The sequence below is a fragment of the Aphelocoma coerulescens genome, chromosome 18 (genome assembly GCF_041296385.1).
Source record: "Aphelocoma coerulescens isolate FSJ_1873_10779 chromosome 18, UR_Acoe_1.0, whole genome shotgun sequence".
Lineage (NCBI taxonomy): Eukaryota > Metazoa > Chordata > Aves > Passeriformes > Corvidae > Aphelocoma > Aphelocoma coerulescens.
In genome coordinates, this window is record NC_091031.1 from 10,515,048 (window position 1) to 10,535,455 (window position 20,408).

Sequence of the window (20,408 nt, forward strand, 5' to 3'; positions counted from 1 at the left end):
AACCATCATGTCAGAGCCATCAGCCTGGCCAGGGCTTCTCCTGCAGCCCTGATACTCCTGGGGCTCTGGAGGGACCGCTGGTGTATGGCCCTACAGCCATCCCTAAATGAGTGCTGTGAAAGCCCAGCTTGAGCAAAGGGACATGGATGGCCTCTGCAGTGCTGCTGGACCTCAGAGCAAGCCCTGCCTCTGCCTTCATCCTCACTCAGACAGGGACTCCAGGACGGCAGCTGTAAAATGCTGCACTTCCAGAGCTGCAGCCCAGCGTGTCTTTTCCATTTGTTGGTTAAAAAGAGAGGGGGGATGCCCCATCCACCCCAAGGAGCCCTGGCTGACTGCTGGAAGCACCTGGGCAGCTGCTGTGTTGCCCATGGGACCGCACATCCCAGGAGGGAACGGCCATGGCGCTGGGCTGGCACGGGGCCATTGCACGGCTCCAAAGGGGAACACTCTGGATTCAGGCTCTGAGCAGGGAGAGCACGCTCAGGCCCCATTCTGATGTTTAACCTTTGAGCTGGCAATGGAGCTGTGCTGCTCCAAGTCTCTCAGGGGTAAGAACAGCAGCTGCTGTCTTGGCACACAGCACACGTGTCCAGCTCCTCCAGGGCAGCACGTTGCACTGCGACATAGAAGGCAGCCTACCCGCCCAGGAATGTCTTCAGGCGCTATTAGTGGAAGCAAATCATCCCCACAAACAGGCACGACCCCGCACAGGAGTCTTGGGAGAGCGGGGCTATTTTGGGCTTTTGACATTGAGGATGAAAGGAGACACGTGATGGGGCTGATCCTCCTGGTAGGGGCCTCCTCCAAAGCTCCCTGCAGCCTTGTCCCCTCCTCTAGCAATGGCTCTTGTGAAGGCTGAGGGGCAATTTGGTGTGGCCTTGGAGCGCAGGAGGTGAGGGCAGAGGGAGCTGTGAGTTTGCTGGGGGTGCAGGGCCAGCCCTCAGTGCCATCAGCAGTGCCCAGCCGTGCTTAGGGCAGGTCCTGCCTGACGGTGTGAACCTGTCTCTGACTCTCTGAAGTTAATGTTTGTACCAGCCATTACAGCTAACAGGGATACTCACAGATTTTGTGTGCCATCTACACTCTACCCAGACCCACCCAAAGCTTTGGAGATGCCCTCAAGAGGCCTCAAGAGGAGCAGTCAGCTACTAGGTGGGCTTGGACAGGTAAAGGTTCATGCCAAGAGGCCCTGGCTGTAGTGACAGACCAATGCACACTGAGACAAGGAGAAAGACTGCAGGGGATGAGGAGGGAGGAACAAGGTTAAGAGTCTGCCCAGGAGCCCTTGGGAAAAGTTGTGCAGTGTCACGAGAAGGGAGGAATAGTCTGGCATTTCTGCAAGGTGTGGGGTGGCTTTCTTAAGGTCTGTGATTGAAAGCTGAGGGTTGCTCCTAAAGAACCATCTCCCATTGCTCTCTGCAGACAACACCAGCAGGTTGTGCTCGTCAGTGCTTGCTAATGAAACTGGAATCAGGCTGGACTTCCCAGGAAGAGCTGCTGTGCTGGTGAGGCTGCACTTGGGAGCCAAGTAAGGTGAGAGCCCTTTGGATATTGCTGTCATGGGTGTAACAAACAAATGACAGAGTGGTCTATTTCAATTTCCCTTCCGTGTGAGCATCTATATGGATGCAATGCCTCTGGCAGTGACTTCTGCAAGCTTAGACCAAGCAGACAGTGCCAATCCTTATCACTTCCCATCACCTCAAGGAGCTCCACAGGCAAGCTCTCCCTTGAAAACATTGTGATCCTGTTGGGCTCAATGCTCCATAGAGCACAAACCTCTGTTTCTGAATCCCAGCACTTCTACAGTCAACAGCAGTAGAAGGTTGTGGACTGACACAACCTTACACATCACTGCCTACACTGGCTCCTGCTCCTTTGCTTCTTATTTCCTTTCTGTGCCAACTGCACTTCACACCCCAGTTGCTGCTAATGTGTTTCTTACTCACACCACACTGGTCTGTGTCAAGGACTTCTGCAATCTGGATTCAGTGAGAGCTTCAGGGGTGACGAGGCTGACCTTTGGGTCGATGTGGTGAAGAGGTGTGTTGGAGCCATGTGGTGTGTGAGAGCTGGGTGCTAAGGGAGAGTCCTGAGAGTCTTTCCAGCACAAGCCCCCAGGCAGGCTCAGCTTTTTGCCCACTCAAGAGAAACTGGCAGCAGCTGGTGGCAGCAGCTGAGGAAATCTAGGGTGAGGGAGATGGCACAATGTAGGGACACTGTTGGTGTGTTGTAACCGTGCTCTCTGTGACTCAAATTGTCTCTGTCAAGGAACTGCCCATCCTTCACAGTGCACTGCACTGCAGCTTCTGATGACTTACTCAGAGATTGGTGTTTAGGGTTTGTGAGGGCCAGCATCACAAACGAGAATAGGGAAAGGAAAAAGGAAAAGGATCACCCTCTCTTGGCTCTCCCACGGGAAAGAAGCTGTGCTGAAAGGACACTGGGAGAAGCAGTAGGAGGACTCAAAGGCACAAGCTGGACAAGGAGCTGCTGGAGACAGGAGAGAGCACAGGCTGGATTTTCAGGAGTCTCCAGAGAAATGGCCGGCCTCTAAGTTTGTAGATCCTCAGTCCAGCTCTGACACCAGCTTCTCGCTTCTCCCAGACAGGAAAAGTAAGGAAACTTCTTCTGCAATGCAATTGTCCAAGGAGAACAAAACCCAAAGAAAGCACTGGTCATGGGTTGTATGCAGAGGGATCTACAGTATTTATTCACTAGACACTGGGGGGGGGACAAAGACTCATGGCAGAAGGAAAGTGACCAAGAGGTTCACATTTTGTGCAGCCCTCAGGTCACTTTGCTGCCTAATGACATCCTCACTCTTCCTCTTCTATCCTCCTGTGGAACTCCCGGCTCTTCGCTCGGAGCTTGTTGACCTGGGACTCTGCAATGTCAGCCCGCTCCTCGGCTTCCTCCAGCTCGTGCTGGATCTTGCGGAACTTGGACAGGTTGACATTGGACAGCTGCTCCTGGAAGGGAGAAGGAGCCAGTAGTAAGAAAGTTTGGGTTTGGGGTTGTTATTTCTCCTGTGCCTTGGCCTGGGCGAAATCACAAACCCTCAAACTCCACCCACCACTGCTTATACAAAGTCCCACAGTGAGATTGAGGAGATCTCCTCAGAGTCCTTCTCACAAATCCTTTTAACCGAAGCCAGAAGCCCTGCTCTGTGCTGGGCTGTTTCCACAGTGAAGAACCCATGCTCAGACAATCATAAATTCAGGGGCTGCAGGACTTCCCTTGGGGCATCCCTGACTGCTGCATGCCTAGACACAGGCAAAGGCTCCCTGTACAATTACAGAATCATAATGCAAAGTGGCTTGGGAGGGGACTTCCAACACTTTCCCTGTCTGCTATCAAAACTCTAAAAGTAAGTTATTTTCAAAATTTCTTAATACATTATAGCACTGATATCAGTCATAAGACCCTTACAGGTTGCTTTGTTGTTCTAATGCAAAAAATGCTATGTGCATTTGCCCTCCTCTTTAGTCTTCTTAGTGACTCTTTGGCGACTCTGTTTTATGACCCTTTCAGAGAATTTGAAGAACTCCATCACTGATGACAGCCATCTTCCAGCTTTCTTACATTTGTCTCCTCAATGGCCAGACTACCCTCTGTGAAGGTGGTTCTTGCCAAGGACTCAGAGAGATACTTACAGCCTCCTCAGATTGTCTCTTGTAGGATTTCACTTTCATTTGCAGCTTGTCCACCAGATCCTGCAGCCTGAGAATATTCTTCCTGTCTTCCTCAGACTAAAGTGGTTGGCAAACAGGAAAGAGAGTCAATTCTTGGTCCTACATCACAGAGGATTAACAATCGCCCTTGGGGATGGTGTGTGCAAAATGTGGCTTGCTGTGAGCAAACCGTGCCAGAGCAGGAGAGCTCCTGCCTTACCTGGTAGGTCAGTTCCTTCACCCTCCGCTCGTACTTGCGCACGCCCTTCACGGCTTCAGCGCTGCGCTTCTGCTCAGCATCAACCTCCCCTTCCAGCTCCCGCACCTGCAAGGACAAGCCCATCCCTGCAGCTTCCCTGCCAATGTCTCTCCAAGGACAGCCTCACTCACCCCCAGCCCCAGCCCTACACACCCTGGCCTCCAGCTTCTGGATCTGCTTCTTCCCTCCCTTCAGTGCCAGCTGCTCAGCCTCATCCAGACGAAGCTGCAGGTCCTTCACCGTCTGGTCCAGGTTCTTCTTCATCCTCTCCAGGTGGGCACTGGTGTCCTGCTCCTTCTTCAGCTCTTCTGCCATCATGGCCGCCTGATCAGAGCAAAAGGTCAAAGCCATTTTAGAACTGAAGATATTTTGGGAAGAGTACATTCATCATCAGCAATGTCAGGAATGTCCAGCTCACATCTGTGATGGCCTTCTTGGCCTTCTCCTCAGCATTGCGGGCTTCCTGGATGGTATCCTCCATTTCACCCTGGATTTGGGCAATGTCTGTTTCCAGCTTCTTCTTGGTGTTGATCAAGCTGGTGTTCTGTGCAATGGGAAGGACACAGCAAGAGTTGGATTCTATAACCTGCCATGATAAACCTTCTCCCTGAGCAAAGTCTTTTCCCTTCCAGCTTCCTACTCTTATTGTGGAAGTATTGTTACAATGGTTGTGTACAAAATGTCAGGTGTGGCCTTGGGGGATGGATGCAAAACACGCCTTTCCTTGTGGACAGCAGTAGAGAGGCCATTCTAGTACTGCTGGTCCTCTGGTATATCCCAGCCCAGTGTCACTGTCAACTTGGCTGTTTGCTCCCTGCCCTGACCTGGGTGTGGAGGAGCTGCACACGTTCAGTGGCATCCAGAAGCTCCTGCTCAGCCAATTTCCTCGACCGCTCCGTCTGCTCCAGGGCTGCCCGCAGCTCCTCAATTTCAGCCTGCAGCAGGTTTGCCCTGCGCTCCACCATGGCCACCTGCTCCTTCAGGTCCTCCTGTGTCCTGAGAGCATCATCTAAATGGATCTGGGTGTCCTGGAGAGACAAGAGAAATTACCAGGTGTCAGTGTTCGCTTCCATGGCAAAAATGTCAGGGATCTCATTTCTCTTTCTGTAGCTTTGCTGAACATACCTTGAGCACTCCCTGTGTATTTCTCAGGTTCTTCTGTGCCTCTGCAGCCACACGGTTGGCATGGCTCAGCTGGATCTCCATTTCATTCAGGTCTCCCTCCATCTTCTTCTTCAGCCTCAGGGCTTCATTCCTGCTCCTGATCTCAGCATCCAAGCTGCTCTGCAAGGACTCCACAACTCGGAGGTGGTTTCTCTTCATCTGGTCAATCTCCTCATCTTTCTCTGCTATCTTCCTGTCGATCTCAGACTTCACTTGGTTGAGCTCCAGCTGCAGGCGCAGGATCTTCCCCTCCTCATGTTCCAGGGAGGCCTGGCCAAGTGGACACAATCATTGATAACATCAATAAACCTGCTGCTTGCTTTTCAGGGAATGACAGAATATTTCCAGAGATCTCAGCTGTCTGCACTCCCCAGCAGGAATACAGGGGACCCCAGGCCTTTTGAGGCCTATTTCCTCATTTATTTACTGCAGACACCACTGATTATGGTCACATACCTCAGCCTCCTCCAGAGCAGCCTGGATTTCAGATTTCTCCTGCTCAACCTGCTTCTTGATTTTCTCCAGCTCATGAATCGCCTTTCCTTGCTCAGCAATCTGCTCCGTGAGGTCGGAAATCTCCTCTGTGGAAACAAGGATCATTGGCATGGTCAGGCACAGAGCAGAATGGCAAGGGCCCTGTCCCACCAAGGTGACAGGCATCTTTGCAGACCTGCAGGCACAGACCCATGAACAATGGTGGTCATGGCTGATTGTGAGAAAGCCCAGTGAGGAGCAGAGGGCCAGGGACTTACGCTGCAGGTTCTTGTTCTCCCGCTTCATTGTTTCCAGGTGGTCCAAGGACTCCTCATAGGCATTCTTCATCTTGAACAGCTCCGTGCTGAGAGAGCGCGACTCCTTCTGCGAGGCCTCCAGCTCAGCCTGCGTTTCCTCATACTTCTGCTTCCATTCTGCCAGGATCTGAAGAGAAACCAAGTGTGAGTAGGGATGTGGCAGTCATGGGGGAATGCTCTGGCCAGGAGTCCTGGTGCTGGAGGCCAAAAGACCTTGTCAAAGTTCCTCTGCTTCTTATCCAGAGCAGCGCAGGCAGCATTGGATCTCTCCACGTCAATCATCAGGTCCTCCACTTCATTCTGCAGCCTCTGCTTTGTCTTTTCCAGGGAGGCACATTTGGCATTGACAGCCTCAACATGTTCCTCTGCATCCTGCAGGCGCTGTGCCAGTTTTTTCCTGTGAAGTGGTAAGCACAGTTCTTAACTGGAGATGAAACTGCATGTTGATTATCATATTCACCACAGCAATGTGATACTTTTTAGTACTTGCTCCTAATGCACACGTTTCAGAGCCTATCCCCACCAGTCTTTCTTTTTCTATTTCATTTCTCCAAGGTCTTCATAGAATCATAGAGTCACAGAATGGTTTTTGTTGGAGGGGACTTCAAAAACCCACTAGTTCCATGCCATGGACAGTGACACCTTCCACTAGAATAAGTTGCTTGAAGCCCTGTCCAACCTGGCCTTGAACACTCGCAGGGACAGGGCAGCCACAGCTTCTCTGCAGTCTTGCTATCCCTCTGCACTTTGCACAATCCCATACATGTCCTTTCTCCTGCACTCTTTGTCAGGTAGCCTGTTTTCCTTGTGTTTTTCTGTTTCATATAACTCCTCAACCTTCTGTTAGGCTTTTGCCTTTGAAAATCTCAGTGGTGTCTTTAAATTTCTGTTATTGCTGTATGCCAACCTTCCACACAGTGCTCACGTACTTGGCCTCCTCGAGCTCCTCCGTGCGCTGAATCGCGTCCGTCTCGTATTTGGTTCTCCACTGGGCCACTTCGCTGTTGGCCTTGGACAGGGCGCGCTGCAGCTCCCCCTTGGCCTCCTGCTCCTCCTCATATTGTTCCCGGAGCAAGTCACAGTCGTGGCGAGCGGACTGCAGGGCGTGGGCCAGGGCGTTCTTGGCCTGGTGGTAAAAATATTGCAATAATGAGTAGGTGTTTCCTGGGAAATTTCTCTTACTGGAACTTACACGCTGATATACATCCCAAAGAAATAGTAATTAACTGACTGCCTGATAAAAACATGGGAGTCCTCCACTGCAAGGGTCTAGACTGCATGACCTAAGGGGATGGTTTGAACTTCTAATTGGATCACCTTATGAAGTCTTGAACACTTCACGAAAACGTATTATGTCAAATATTTATTTCATATGTAACATAAATATCTTCACCTTTATCTCTTCTTCTAGTTGCCGCTTCAGTTCTTCAATCTGCTGGGTGAAAGCTTGCTTCCCTCTAGACAGCTGGGAAATTAAGGTATCTTTTTCCTCTACCTGGCGTCCATATTCACCTGAAAAAGTTTGCAATTGAGAAAACATTTTAATAGCCAAGAGAGTAATTTATGGGGTTCTCCCATTTCCAAACTAGAGATGGAAGGGCTGTACCAGATTCTGTCTGCAGACGAGCTCTTTGAGCACTAAGATCGCTAATCATGCGCTGATTCTGCTCCTCCTTTGTTTTATATTCACTCAGCTGATCTTCCAGTGTGCGGCACATCTTCTCCAGATTTGCCTAGGTATGAATCGCACATAAGAAAATGAGTAAATACCTTGATCCTGCCTTCTTTATAGCAGGAAAATATGACCAGAAGGTGCAGTTGACATATCTGGGGACTATGTACATACAGCCACAGTTATACACATAAGATTTGGAGGAATCATTTACAATATAACCTGATGAAAATTAAATAATATAAGATTAAATAAAAATACCACATTGCTATCAAATTCCAAATAAAAATAATGGTGTACCTTGGCTTTAGAGACAGACTCTATGTTACTGGCCAAGTCATCAATCTCCATCTTCATCTCACTCTTCTCCTTCTCCAGCTTCTGCTTCACACGTTGCAGGTTGTCGATCTGCTCCCCCAGCTCCGCGGTGCTGTCCGCGTGCTTCTTGCGCAGGGCGGCAGCCGTGGCTTCGTGCTGCAGCGTGGCCTCTTCCAGGTCACGGCGCATCTTCTGGAATTCTGCCTCACGCTTCTTGTTCATCTCAATCTGAGCTGCTGTCGCCCCTCCTGCTTCTTCCAGGCGCTCGCTGATCTCCTCCAGCTCCCTCGACAGGTCAGCCCGATGCTTCTCTGCTTTAGCGCGAGAGGTTCGCTCTGCCTCAATCTCCTCCTCCAGCTCCTCAATACGGGCCTGGAGAACAGCAGGGACCCTTCACACCCGTGCCCTCCTCCTGCCTGAGCTGAGCCTGAGCAAGGGAGGGGAAGGAACAGAGACTTGCCTGCAGCTCCTTGATCTTCTTCTGAAATTGTATGCCCAGGAGTTGCTCATCCTCGATCTTGCTCTGGATCTGGCTGATTTCAAAGTCTTTCCTTTGGGCAAAGTGAACCGTGTTAGAGATCAAAGAAAAAACACAAGTGCTCCAGCCCAGCACTCAGGTGTCCCACAGCCACACTTACTTCTTCAGTTTCTCCTCCAGCTGCTGCTTATCATTCTCCAAATCCATGATGCTGTCCTGGGCCAGCTTCAGGTCTCCTTCCAGTTTCCTCTTAGCTCTCTCCAGGTCCATGCGCAGCTTCTTCTCTTGCTCCAGGGACCCTTCCAGCTAAACACAACAAGACCATCAGTGCTCTCCCAGCCAGGTCGGACTCCATACCTGTGCTGTTCCTGCTCTACGTCTGTGTGCTTACATCGTCCACTTGCTGCTCCAGCTTGATCTTGGCTTTGGTCAGTGTATTGACTTTGTCTTCTTCTGCCTGCAGGTCATCCAGGGTTTGCTGATGGGCCTCTTGGAGGGCTTTCTTCTCTTTTGTCAGCTTCACAATAGTCTCATCCAGGGCTGCCATCTCCTCAGTCAGGTTTTTCACCTTTGAGAAGAAAGGAGCAAGCACAGATAGAAAATGGTGCTTAAAAGTTTATAAGAAGACAGGTCTTTTCTGGAGTGCGAGTGACAGGTTCTACCTCATACCTTGTTTTCGGTGGCGTGTTTTTCCTTCTCCACCTTGGCCAGTGTTAGCTCAAGGTCATCAATATCTTTCTTCAGCTCTGAACATTCATCTTCCAGTTTCCTCTTCTTGGCTGTCAGCTCAGCATTAATTTCCTCTTCATCCTCAGCCCTTTCAGTCACTTCTTTAACTTTGGCTTCCAGCTGGATTTTGGTTTTGATGAGCTGGTCACACCTTTCCTCAGCATCAGCCAAGGCATCTGCTTCCTGGTAGGGAGATGCCATTTTTAGGAATATGCTTTTTGAGGAAATATTAAGATACTTACTTTCAAAGTTCAGAGTCCTGGATAGAGGTTTTGTAGTTTAAAATTTGATTCATGTTCCAAGAGATTGATATATAATATAGAATTGATTTTATATTGGTAGTTCTGAAACAGCCAGGTTTAAACGCTAAACACAAGTAAAATTCTTTTCAATCTATCTGAAGACATGAGTGTCTGTATATTTGTGCAGGGTATTATCTCAAAATATCAATCATTGGAACAAATTGCATAAATTCGGGTTTAATCATAAGAATATCTCAGCATCCACCATAGAAAATTCTCACTCAAGTAATATTTTGACCATGGATACCTCACAGTCCTTACAGAAGCTAGTTACACCTTAAGAGCACCACTTAAAGAATTATGATTGAACTGAACTAAATTGAAGTTTCTATGTGATTTGAAAATGTACTTGTACATATGAACCTGATAGTCACGGTGGAATTAAGATAAAGCCCACTGGCGGTACTCACAGCCTGCACTTGGAGCTGCAGGTCATTTTTCTCCTTCATTAGAGAGGCCATTTTCTCCTCCAGCTCCTTCCGCTTTGCCTCAGACTTTGCAAGCTCTTCCTTGGTTTTCTCAAACTCTTGTTTCATGTTGGCCATCTCCTTCTCAGACTCTGCACTCTTCAGCAAGGGCTTGATCTTGAAGAACAGCTTCATCCATGGCCAGTGTTTGACATTCATGAATGCACGGATGTTGTACTGGATGCAGAAGATGGATTCCCTGAAAGATAAGTCAAATTAATATTCAATATTTATACCATGATGACACAGTAATAAGCCAAGCACAGTGAACCTAATTTGAAGAGAAGTCTACCTCCTCTCCACCATTCTCTGGTACTCCACTCTCATCAGGAAGCCCCTGCACCTGGCCTGGGTGCGGGTGATGAGCTGTGCCAGCTTCTCGTCCCTCATCTCTTCCAAGAGGCCCACCAGCCCAGCTTTGAAGAACACCTTAGGTAAGAACATGAAAAGAGGTGCAGCATCTGTACTTGTTCAGTGTAACCTGGTACCCTTCCCCCATGACAAACACCACGGAAGTTAAGAGCAAACCCACAAAGAATATATGTAGTGGCAGACACTCTTTTATAACTCCAAGCTTCTGGTTACGTGCAGTTGAGAAACTATAATAGCCAGACATTTTTCTGTTCTTTTTATTCACTCTTGATTCTTTTATTATACAACTTTGTCTTAAATTAGGAACTCAATTAACCCTTAATGAAATCATCCTATTTCAGTTTATTTAATTGTTAAGTAAGCAAGGATTTTGTTGATTTATTTTATAGTATTTTTTATACCCTATTGAATCATTTCACATACTGTCTCGAGTATCTGAGTATCAAGCCATGCAAACCAAAACCACTTAGTACTTGAAGCAAACAGATTTTGTACCTTAGTGTGACCAAATTTGTATTGAGTATGGTCTATATCAATTGATCCAAGGAGTTTCTCACAAGCCTTCTTGCTGTCAATGAACTGTCCCTCTGGGATAGCACTGGCATTTAATACTTTGTATCTGAGGAAGAAAATGGAAGGACTTGCTTTGAACTCCATGATGTTAAGGGTCTTTTCCAACCTAAGTGATTCTATGAATATGAAGAGGTCTGTTGTTGAGACCAACTGGCAGGTACATGGAAAGGAAGAGTCTTAAGAACAGTTGAGAACAAACAGCACTTGTTAAACTGAAACTTTAGAGATGGTTTTAGGCACAGGAGGGGAAGGTTAGATTTCAAAAGCTATTTAAGATGGACAAAGTGATCCAGTAAGAGGATGAAGTCTGACCTCTGTTTAAAATCTGCATACAGGACTCTGTTGGGAAATCCTTTCCTGCAAATCCTGATCCCTTCCAGCACGCCGTTACAGCGCAGCTGATGCAGCACCAGCTCGTGCTCCATGGCACCTGGCAATGCAGAGCACAAATATATGCCATGTTCTGGAATACAGTGGGGAAGAGCTGCACCATGCTGAAAAGCTTCAATATATATGTAAGTCTCTTACCAGGTGTTTTAGTTTCATTTGGGATGATGCACCGTACAAAATGGGGGTGGGTGCTTCTCAGGTTGGTCATCAGCTTGTTTAAATTCTCCTGGGAGAGTCATTAAGAAAAGCTGATATTAGCAAATGTAATTTCTGCTGTAAGCATCAAGTCCTCTGAAATGAAATACCATACAAAAATTAGCAGAACCCTGAACTGAAGCTCTCTGCACCAGTTTTTCTGACTTTCCACAGATCTTTGCTGTTATTAACTTAGAGTATAAAGTTCTTCAGAGTAATCTGTAGGAAATATTGTTCTCTTAAACATACAATTTTAATACATTTCATTGACTCTAGTGGAATGCCTTCATTAGAAAGGATATCCATCTTCCATTGGATGTTCCCAGAGAGATAAAGTGGTACCCCTGTGAGGCAGTGTGAAGCATTCTGCAGTAGGCATTTAGGCTGGGTCATATGGAGCACACTACATTGAACCTTTCTGTTTTCCCTACTGAAAGCAAAAGGGACAGAACCAACAAGCTGAGTTTTAAATTTCTAGATTATAGATTTATCTTGTAGGGTAGGGTGACATGAATCCCAGCCTTGTTTTATAATTGATATTTGTATACTTATTTATTAAAAAATATTGCCTGTAATTAGTAGAGGGAACCAGATGTCTCTAGAGGACATCTCAAAGCATGTAAATGAAGCAGACAAAACTTTTAGATGTCTAAACACTGTCATGTCTGAACAAGAGAGATAGTGGAAATTCAAAAATATAACAGAAATGCAACCCAAATGCACCCAAAAATATTTCTCCTACAATATTACTTCTTAAAATCTTATGACCTTGAAAGATAGGCTTTTTGCATTATTTTTGAATTAAACAGACCCTGCAGCTATGATTATTCACCCAGAGGGTGGTGGGGCACTGCCCAGGCTCCCCAGGGAATGGTCATGTCCCCAGGGCCGCCAGAGCTCAAGGAATATTTGGACAATGCTCTCAGGGATGCACAGGGTGGGATTGTTGGGGTGTCTGTGCAGGGCCAGGAGTTGGACTTGATCAATGATCAGCATTTTCTATGATTCTATGATTCTTTTTCTTGGGGCATATACACACATGCCCAGATCCTTTTTCAGAGTGCTGGCTGCCAGGTGATGAAGCAAATCTGTAGAAGAAATTAATCTATATAAAGAAGGGCATCCTAAATGAAGGACCAAAAGGGTAATACCTCAGGAGACAGTAGGTATTTCACCTGGCAGAAGTGTATGTCAGGCAGCAAAACTTGGTTATGACAAAGAACTGTCAAGTATCTGACATCTTAAAAATGTATAACCCAAGGAATGATGGCATTTCAAGTGTAAGAAATGAGTTTGGGAGAAAAACTAGAGATACAGATGGAGCAAACAGGTCAACAGTGGGCAGAATGTTGTTAGATGGATTTAAAAGGTTCTGAAGAAAGAGATGTGCACCTGTAGCCATATTTAAAATGTATTTTAGAAGTATTCTATATGACATTTTTCCATCTGGAAACATCATTCTGAGACAAGTGAAAAAATGGAAAAGCTGTGCATTCGGTGAAATGAAGTATGAGTAGATTAACTGGATTTATTCCTAGCAGAATATGGCCCAAGAACTTCAGAATCTTTTAACAGAACCGAGCCAAAATAAGACTAGCCATAGTCATTAGTGGGTTTACTCCTTGTCTTAGGAAGAAATAGCGAATTCTCTACTATACCCGAAAAAGAGCTGAGACAGTCTGGAAGGAAGAACCCTTCTTCTTTCCACCTTTCTTGCCACCACCAGCACTCGCCTCAGCTAAATCAAAAATAAATAAAACAGATTTTAGATTTTTTTCTTTTGCTGTCTTTGATTCCTTTTTGTAAGCTAAACATCAGTGAGAACATGGGATTCAAAGAACCGACCTGAATCTGCTCCACCATAGTTGGCAAAGAGTAAAGCCAGGGTCTTTACAGATGATTTCTGGTACAGCCCAATGACAGTTTCATTCAGAGGGTCCTTGTTCTTCTCCAGCCAGCCAGTGATGTTGTAGTCCACTGTGCCAGCATAGTGCACCAGGGAGAAGTGGGCCTCAGCCTTGCCTTTGGTAGGTTTTGGCTTCTGGAAGTTGCTGGACTTGCCCAGGTGCTGGTCATAGAGCTTGTTCTTGAAAGAGGTGTCAGTTGCCTTGGGGAACATGCACTCCTCTTCCAGGATGGAGAAGATGCCCATGGGCTGGGAGAAATCACAAGGGAGACAGATTGTAATTTAGCTTTCAGGGCAATAATGGCCTTCACCTAGGCACAGTAATGGAACAGATTGAGATACACATCAGAAAATATTATTATTTAATTACATTTTCTTCTAAAAAGTAGGATTGATTACATTGATACTTACATTTTGTAACACAAAATAACTCATAAAAGAAATAGAAATTATTTGGTTTTGTGTTGAGAATGTGCTTTTCAGAGAACTACCTTCTTATTCAGTGGAATTCAGAGCACACACAGATGTGTTGGATACATCGAACTTGAGCCAACAGTACACCATTGCAGCAGAGCCACCAACTCATCCTCAGCTACACTGTGCTGCTAACAGCTCAAGGGAGTTGACCCTTCCCCTCTACTCAGCTCTGAGAAGAACATTTGGAGCACTGTTCCAGCTTTTGGCTACCCAGTGCAAGAGAAACCTGAACCTAGAAGATCCCTTTGGAAAACGAGAGCAAGTAATTACAGGGATTCCATGCGTGTAACTGATGTGAACAGGAAGGATACCTTCTCAATGAGCTCAATGCAGGCAGCCAGGTCCATCCCAAAGTCAATGAATGTCCATTCAATTCCCTCCTTCTTGTACTCCTCCTGCTCCAGCACGAACATGTGGTGGTTGAAGAACTGTTGCAGTTTCTCATTGGTGAAGTTGATGCACAGCTGCTCAAAGCTGTTAAACTTGAAATAAAATAAGAAAGATGCATGTTTGAAGATGCAGCAATAATTGCAAGACCTCATCTTTAAAACTAAGGAATGCAGTTAACTTGACTTCCCATGCATTTCTTCAGCCTGTTTTATGATATTATGAAAAAGAGAAAGGCATCAAATTAAGTGTCCACAAGGAAATTTTTTTCATTGACAAAATTCAGAAGATAAATTATATTTCCCATCTAAAATGAGACCAAGTTATAGAGAAAAAACCCCAAGCTTAGGAGTATCATGATAGACGTATTTTTATGCTGTCTTGTCCCTGATCATATAAACAATGAACTTTTTTGATTGGACCATTCTGTACCTTTGAATTTGCGCATCTTGAAATAGGACAAGTCCTTTGAAAGGTTATTTTTTTACTTAAAGAAGACAAATAGCAATAATCATGTGATAATACTATGTTTTCTTTAAAAATGTGTCTCAAATTGATCATAACATTCAGTTGTCACTTCCAAATAGCTCTTACCAAATCTTACTTACATCAAAGATCTCAAAGCCAGCAATGTCCAGGACACCAATGAAGTACTGCCTGGGCTGCTTCGTATCCAGCTGTTCATTGATGCGAACAACCATCCACAGGAACATTCTCTCATAGAGAGCCTTTGCCAGGGCACCCACTGCATTGTGCACCTACAGGAAAAGAAAACACCTGGAGTTACCATAAAGGGCAAAGGAGAACCAAAAAGATATTCATTCTATATATGATTACAGGTTACAGCATGTTTCTTACCTGCTGTGCTGTTTGGCCCTTGGTCACGTATTCATTCCCCACCTTGACTCGGGGGTAGCAGAGGGCCTTGAGCATGTCAGCTGAGTTCAGACCCATCAGGTAGGCAGCCTTGTCGGCAACTGAAAAGCCAGAGGAAGAAGGAAGAATTTTATGTCCAAAAGGTTTTGAATCCTGGAGCATTCCCTAAAGGCTGAAGGGTTCAGATTTCCATTCTTTGAAAACTTTTGATAGACTTTCATAGAGGGAATCTTTGCAACATCACTCTTGCCATTATGCATATTGAGCTTTTCTAAAAGAATTTCTGTTTGAAATTATTCACTGCAGCATGCAGAAAGTAATGAAGTTTTCAAAAATCTCCTGCCACAAAACTGAAAACTGAAGCTTGCTAGTCTGACTGTGCATAGCACACACGCAGCTCAGGAGCTGCAGTGACAGCAATCAGGTACTGATCTATATTCAGGTGATCAAAACCACACAATAATTAGAGTGGAACACAGATGCAATATTTCTGTTCTCCTTCAGATCCACAGCCTACAACCGTTTCTGAGCTTTTGTTTCTAATGTCCCATAAAACTCGTTGGGCTTCATCCTGTTACTAGTGGTGCTCCCCACCTGCCTTGTCCTTTAACAAGAGGAGGCATTGCTCACAGAACTGAAGACAGGGGTTGTAGGTCCTGTGCCAACAAAGGAATGAAATAACACCTCTCACAGCTGACTTCCCTGAGCGTCTGACAGGTGAAGGCTCATGGGAACGTGGTTCCCTATCATGTTAGAACTGAATCAGTGGGCTGTTTCACAATCACAAGCCATATTCCAACAAAGGTGTGACTAAAGGAACATCCATAACTCCTGAATTCTTGAAAGAGTATAAAGATAAGTTTAAAGTATTAATTGTTCATAGCATGAGTTACGTAAATCCTGAGATCAGGGAACTTGATGTACTGAGGACAAGGGATAGTTGTTTTTTTCTGGATGACTGTTTTCCTTGGGATCTAAAGTCCAACAGTGACCAACTTTTGCTGTCTTCCACATGTATAGTAGCTTACAGAGGGTTAATTATTGAGTTTGATAATACCTTCTGTGCCTTCAGGCTCTGCTTGCTCCTCTCTTGGTTTCTGCTTGAACTTCAGGTTCCCGTAGTGCATGACAGCCCCTGTCAGCTTGTAGATGGCTGTTTTCTCATCTGGAGTGAAGCCCAGGATGTCAATGGCACTCTGGTAATACAATGAGCAAAGTGAAACACTTGCATGTTTTATGATGTATGACTTGTGCCTGTTCACCTGTTCTGTACATTACTCACATCTGTCGCCATCAACTCCTCCTTGTCATCAATGCTGGGAACAGTGATCTCCCCTTGACTCACAAAAGGGTAGTCATATGGGTTGGTAGTGATGAGGAGCATTTCTGAAAACAAATGTGTTCGTGGGTTAAATTTAATTCATCTTGTAATATAGTTGAATGTTGCTCAGAGATCTTCCTGTCAAAAGCTCAGTGATGTCTCCTACCAATTAGCTCCGGCTTCTTGTTGGACGTGATCTGATAAAAGATGTGGTAGCTTCTTTCCGCCTTGAGCTGGAAAGTGACTCTGGACTTCTCCAGCAGATCTGGCAAGGATGGTAGGACAGAGTCAAGCACAAGAAGTGGGGAAGGCTGGAGGGAAGGGGGATCAGGCCAGAAGGGTGTCTTACATGTTTCAATGTCAGCAGAAGCCAGCTTGCCTGTGGCACCAAAGTGGATTCTGATGAATTTGCCCTGTTAAGCAGAAGCAGCAGCAGGTCAGCCTGGATGTGTTCTGCTGGCATCTCCTTTGCTTGAAGAACTGCTCAGGCACATTGTATCTTACCAGTGGGGGGAGAGATTTTACGCAAAGCAACCACTTACAAAGCGTGAGGAGTTGTCGTTCCTCACGGTCTTGGCGTTTCCAAAGGCCTCCAGCAGTGGGTTGGCGCTGATGATTTGATCCTCAAGCGTTCCCTGCAGGGAGAGAATTATTCAGTGACTGTGTTTAGTTGACAGGGCAATGACAAGCCACATGTTCAGTCTGTTCTTCCCAACTCACCTGCATTTTGCCTGATGACTTGTCCTCCTTCTTCTTGTCCCCACTGGCTGCAATTGTTGCAAAGTACTGGATGACACGCTTTGTGTTCACAGTCTTCCCGGCACCGGATTCTCCGCTGTCAGAGCCAAGAGAGAAGCAGAGGGTGCGTGGTCAGGCAGGAGGTCCCCTGGCACCGGGCAGCCCCGCAGGGACCCGCGCAGGGGCTGTACGTACGTGATCAGGATGGACTGGTTCTCCCGATCTGTGAAAGCGGAACAAGGGAAGGTGTGTTAGCAGCTAACCCAGGTAATGCTAAGCTGAATGAGAAGTAAAACTGCAAACCAAAGCTGGGGATTCTTCGGAAAGTCCAAGACTACCCAATTCCTTTCTATGTTCTAACAATATTAAGCATAAGCCCAAATGGATATATTGAACCTTCAGAGGCATCTGGACCTGAGACAAGCTGTGTATCACTTGCCTTTCACATAATTCTCCTCAACAAATGAAACCAAAGTACCTACCCAATTTCAAAATACAAGAAATAATAACTTTTCTTTCTTAGCAGTGAAAAAATGTAGAAAACCGAGTCCGGTACTATTTTTGCAGTAGGAGAGTGTAGAATTTTGTACAATAAAGTACAAATAATTCACTGTGTTAAGTCTGTGAATGCTACTACGTCAGTTTCCCTTGAAATTATTTGCTACATAAATCGACCAAGTTCCCAGTCATGCAGCTTTCTGGTGGTTCCAGCTGGCTTGTCACATGCTCCAGTGAGATCAGCAGGGCTTTTTTGGTTAGATTGCTGTGAGAGAGGTCAAACACTCACCAGTCAGCATGAACTGATAGGCATTGTCAGAGATGGAGAAGATGTGTGGAGGGGCCTCCTGGCGCTTCTTGCCTCGGTAGGCCAACACCACCTCCGGGTTGTACACCGGCAGCCACTTGTAGGGGTTGACGGTGACGCAGAAGAGACCCGAGTAGGTCTGCAAGGAAGGGACACAGCACGTTGGCTTCCCCTGAGCCTGGCCCAGCACTTCCTGCCGCTGCCCAAAGGAAGCTGCTGCTGCCACTTACGTAGATCATCCAGGCTGCGTAACGCTCTTTGAGGTTGTACAGCACAGCGGGTTCGTGGAGGTGGGTCATCATGGCCATGTCCTCGATTTTATCGTACTTGGGAGGGTTCATGGAGAAGACTTGATCATCCTTCACGGTCAGGGTCTGCCAAGAAAACAAAAGATCCACATATGTTAGTGAAAAACTCAGAGTGGAGATCAAATGTTGTCCTTCAGCCTTGTTTTTGACTCACCTCTCCCCCTTCAGTCTTGACAGTGACTTTGCCCGATTCCCTGCTTGTGATTGTCCCTTTCACAAAGGATTCTTTGGGATGAGCCACAAAGACAGAGGTCTTGGCATCAAAAGGTTTGTTCTGGGCGGCAATTCTCTCCTTTTCCGACTTTCGGAGGTAAGGAGCTGCCTCCCCAAAAACAGCCATCTCAGCATCTCCAGAGGCCATGTCTGCACTTTACTGAGGATATGTCAGCAGACAACTCTGAGGAGAAAAAATATGGTACTGATTATTTATTCTATAAGATTTGGGAAAAATTTAACCTGTCTCTTCATACTCTGGGTATTTTAACATGAGATAACTCGAAGTTTAATTTTATGTCAACTTAGAAAATAAGAGGCTTTCATGGATGTAGTCTAGGTCTTCAACTGTTCATTGATGACCTTTTCAGAGCTGTGGATTTGGTGCTTTAAGAATACTGTGCCTGTAAGACAAGAATGAATTTGTTGAAAAAGTTTCACTAAGATCACTATTAGGAATGGAAACAGAAGAATTTGTTAAAAGGATGAGCAGTGAAATTAAACTACTGAAAAGCTGTAGAGTAGGTGACCTACAGTCTTGGAAAACAATGAATCTGTGGGGCATTTACCTATTAAATGATAATGGAAAGGTAGTGGGTAATTAATAAATTTTGCTAATGAAGTTGTCCACTGAAAAAAAAAGAAGTGCAGGCTTTTGTGACCTTTTAATATTCTGCCACAATTTAATTTGCTCTATGCATCTGTCACCCTTCACTACAGTACCTAAATAATTTCAGTACCAAAGTTCTGACTTAGGTGAAATAAAATTCAAGCATTGAAATTGGAATTTCCAAGGCTATATTAAGATCCCAAATAAATACTTACTGAAAAAAAATCTAGGAACACATGAGTTTTCAAAAGTTTAAAAAGTTTCAAAAAAAAGTATTTCTTCAAATGATTTATTAAACATGTACCTAAATTTAGCCAACTGCACTTGAAAATCCTCTAGCTACTTTAGTAAAATTTATTCCCTCTTTATTCTTTAGGTAATAAATATATTTTTTGTCTGGAGTAAGAAAATGGGTATCTAAGAAAGCTGAGAATTCTGGCACTTAACGAAGGTGGTTAGAAGGTCTGTATGTTCAGATGATTTAATAATGAACATATATTCTTAGGCAGAATACAGGATTTTACTTTTTTTTCCTGCTGTGCTTATCAGGTCCCATCCTCCTCCTGCCATAGCAAAGATGGGAAGGCAGCACACCTTGATTTATGTAAGGTCAGTTAAGCAGAAGTGAAGATTTTCCCCGTGGGGATTTTCTGTTCTGTCATCAGTGGTCAGAGGCTTCAAATGCAGCCCTTGGGCACCCTCACCACTTTCTACTGCAGTCCCACCAGGTTTGCATATAGGGTGAACCAGTGAGCATTCCTGACACCCCACCCAGAAGGATCTGTCTCTGTCCCTAAGAATCAGTAAATCAGGTTCTTACCTCTCGTGACACCAGATGTGTGGCTTGTGGGCTGGCAGCTGGGCAGTACTGTAAAACAGAAATGGCAGTTCCCAAATTGCTGCTGCACAGAAATCAAGAGTGAAAACATGCAGGTGCCTTGAAAACTGATTTATAATGGAGTCCCCTCCTGGACAGGAGCACCAGAGGCAGCAGGAATGTTGTGGCACATGAGGCTGCCATCCCCTTCCTGCCAGCCTGCAGACCCCCTGCTCTTACCTTGGAGCTTTCTGTGGAGCCAGGGCAGACGTGTTGCAGGGACGTTTTATACGAGCTCGTCTGCAGATGCTACAGATGCCTACTCTTTCTTCGGTCAAAAATATTTTGGCAAACCCTCTTTGGTAAAGCATTGTCTGGCAAACTGAACTAAGGGCATAATTGTCATTTGACATGACTAGATATAATTAGAAAATTTTGATGTCTTAGTGGCTATATGAATACATCTCCTATAAACAATCTCCCAAGGGTGTTAAGGAGAGAATCTGGACTAGTCAAAGCACTTAAAGAACTTGGATTCAGGACTTATGGATTTTATTGCTGCC

The 20,408-nt window shown here is 45.7% G+C and overlaps 1 protein-coding gene across 1 annotated transcript; it reads right to left on the reverse strand.

Annotated features, from left to right (window-relative positions):
* Positions 1-2,701: 2,701 nt before the first annotated feature.
* Positions 2,702-20,098, reverse strand: LOC138120164 (myosin heavy chain, skeletal muscle, adult-like). The gene is made up of 40 exons (XM_069032634.1): positions 20,086-20,098; positions 19,849-19,896; positions 18,360-18,602; positions 18,128-18,271; positions 17,880-18,036; positions 17,288-17,315; positions 17,075-17,189; positions 16,897-16,989; positions 16,704-16,767; positions 16,521-16,619; positions 16,316-16,419; positions 16,091-16,229; positions 15,016-15,134; positions 14,766-14,915; positions 14,082-14,252; positions 13,233-13,542; positions 13,046-13,125; positions 11,331-11,418; positions 11,115-11,232; positions 10,725-10,848; positions 10,150-10,286; positions 9,801-10,056; positions 9,029-9,271; positions 8,751-8,927; positions 8,520-8,665; positions 8,342-8,432; positions 7,864-8,253; positions 7,498-7,624; positions 7,285-7,403; positions 6,821-7,017; positions 6,105-6,288; positions 5,853-6,018; positions 5,557-5,681; positions 5,062-5,370; positions 4,761-4,964; positions 4,355-4,480; positions 4,090-4,260; positions 3,898-4,002; positions 3,660-3,755; positions 2,702-2,975 (listed from the first exon to the last, which is right to left on the reverse strand). Exons 3-40 carry the CDS (start codon positions 18,564-18,566, stop codon positions 2,823-2,825), a joined length of 5,832 nt encoding a protein of 1,943 aa, XP_068888735.1. The 5' UTR covers positions 18,567-18,602; positions 19,849-19,896; positions 20,086-20,098; the 3' UTR covers positions 2,702-2,822.
* Positions 20,099-20,408: the final 310 nt, after the last annotated feature.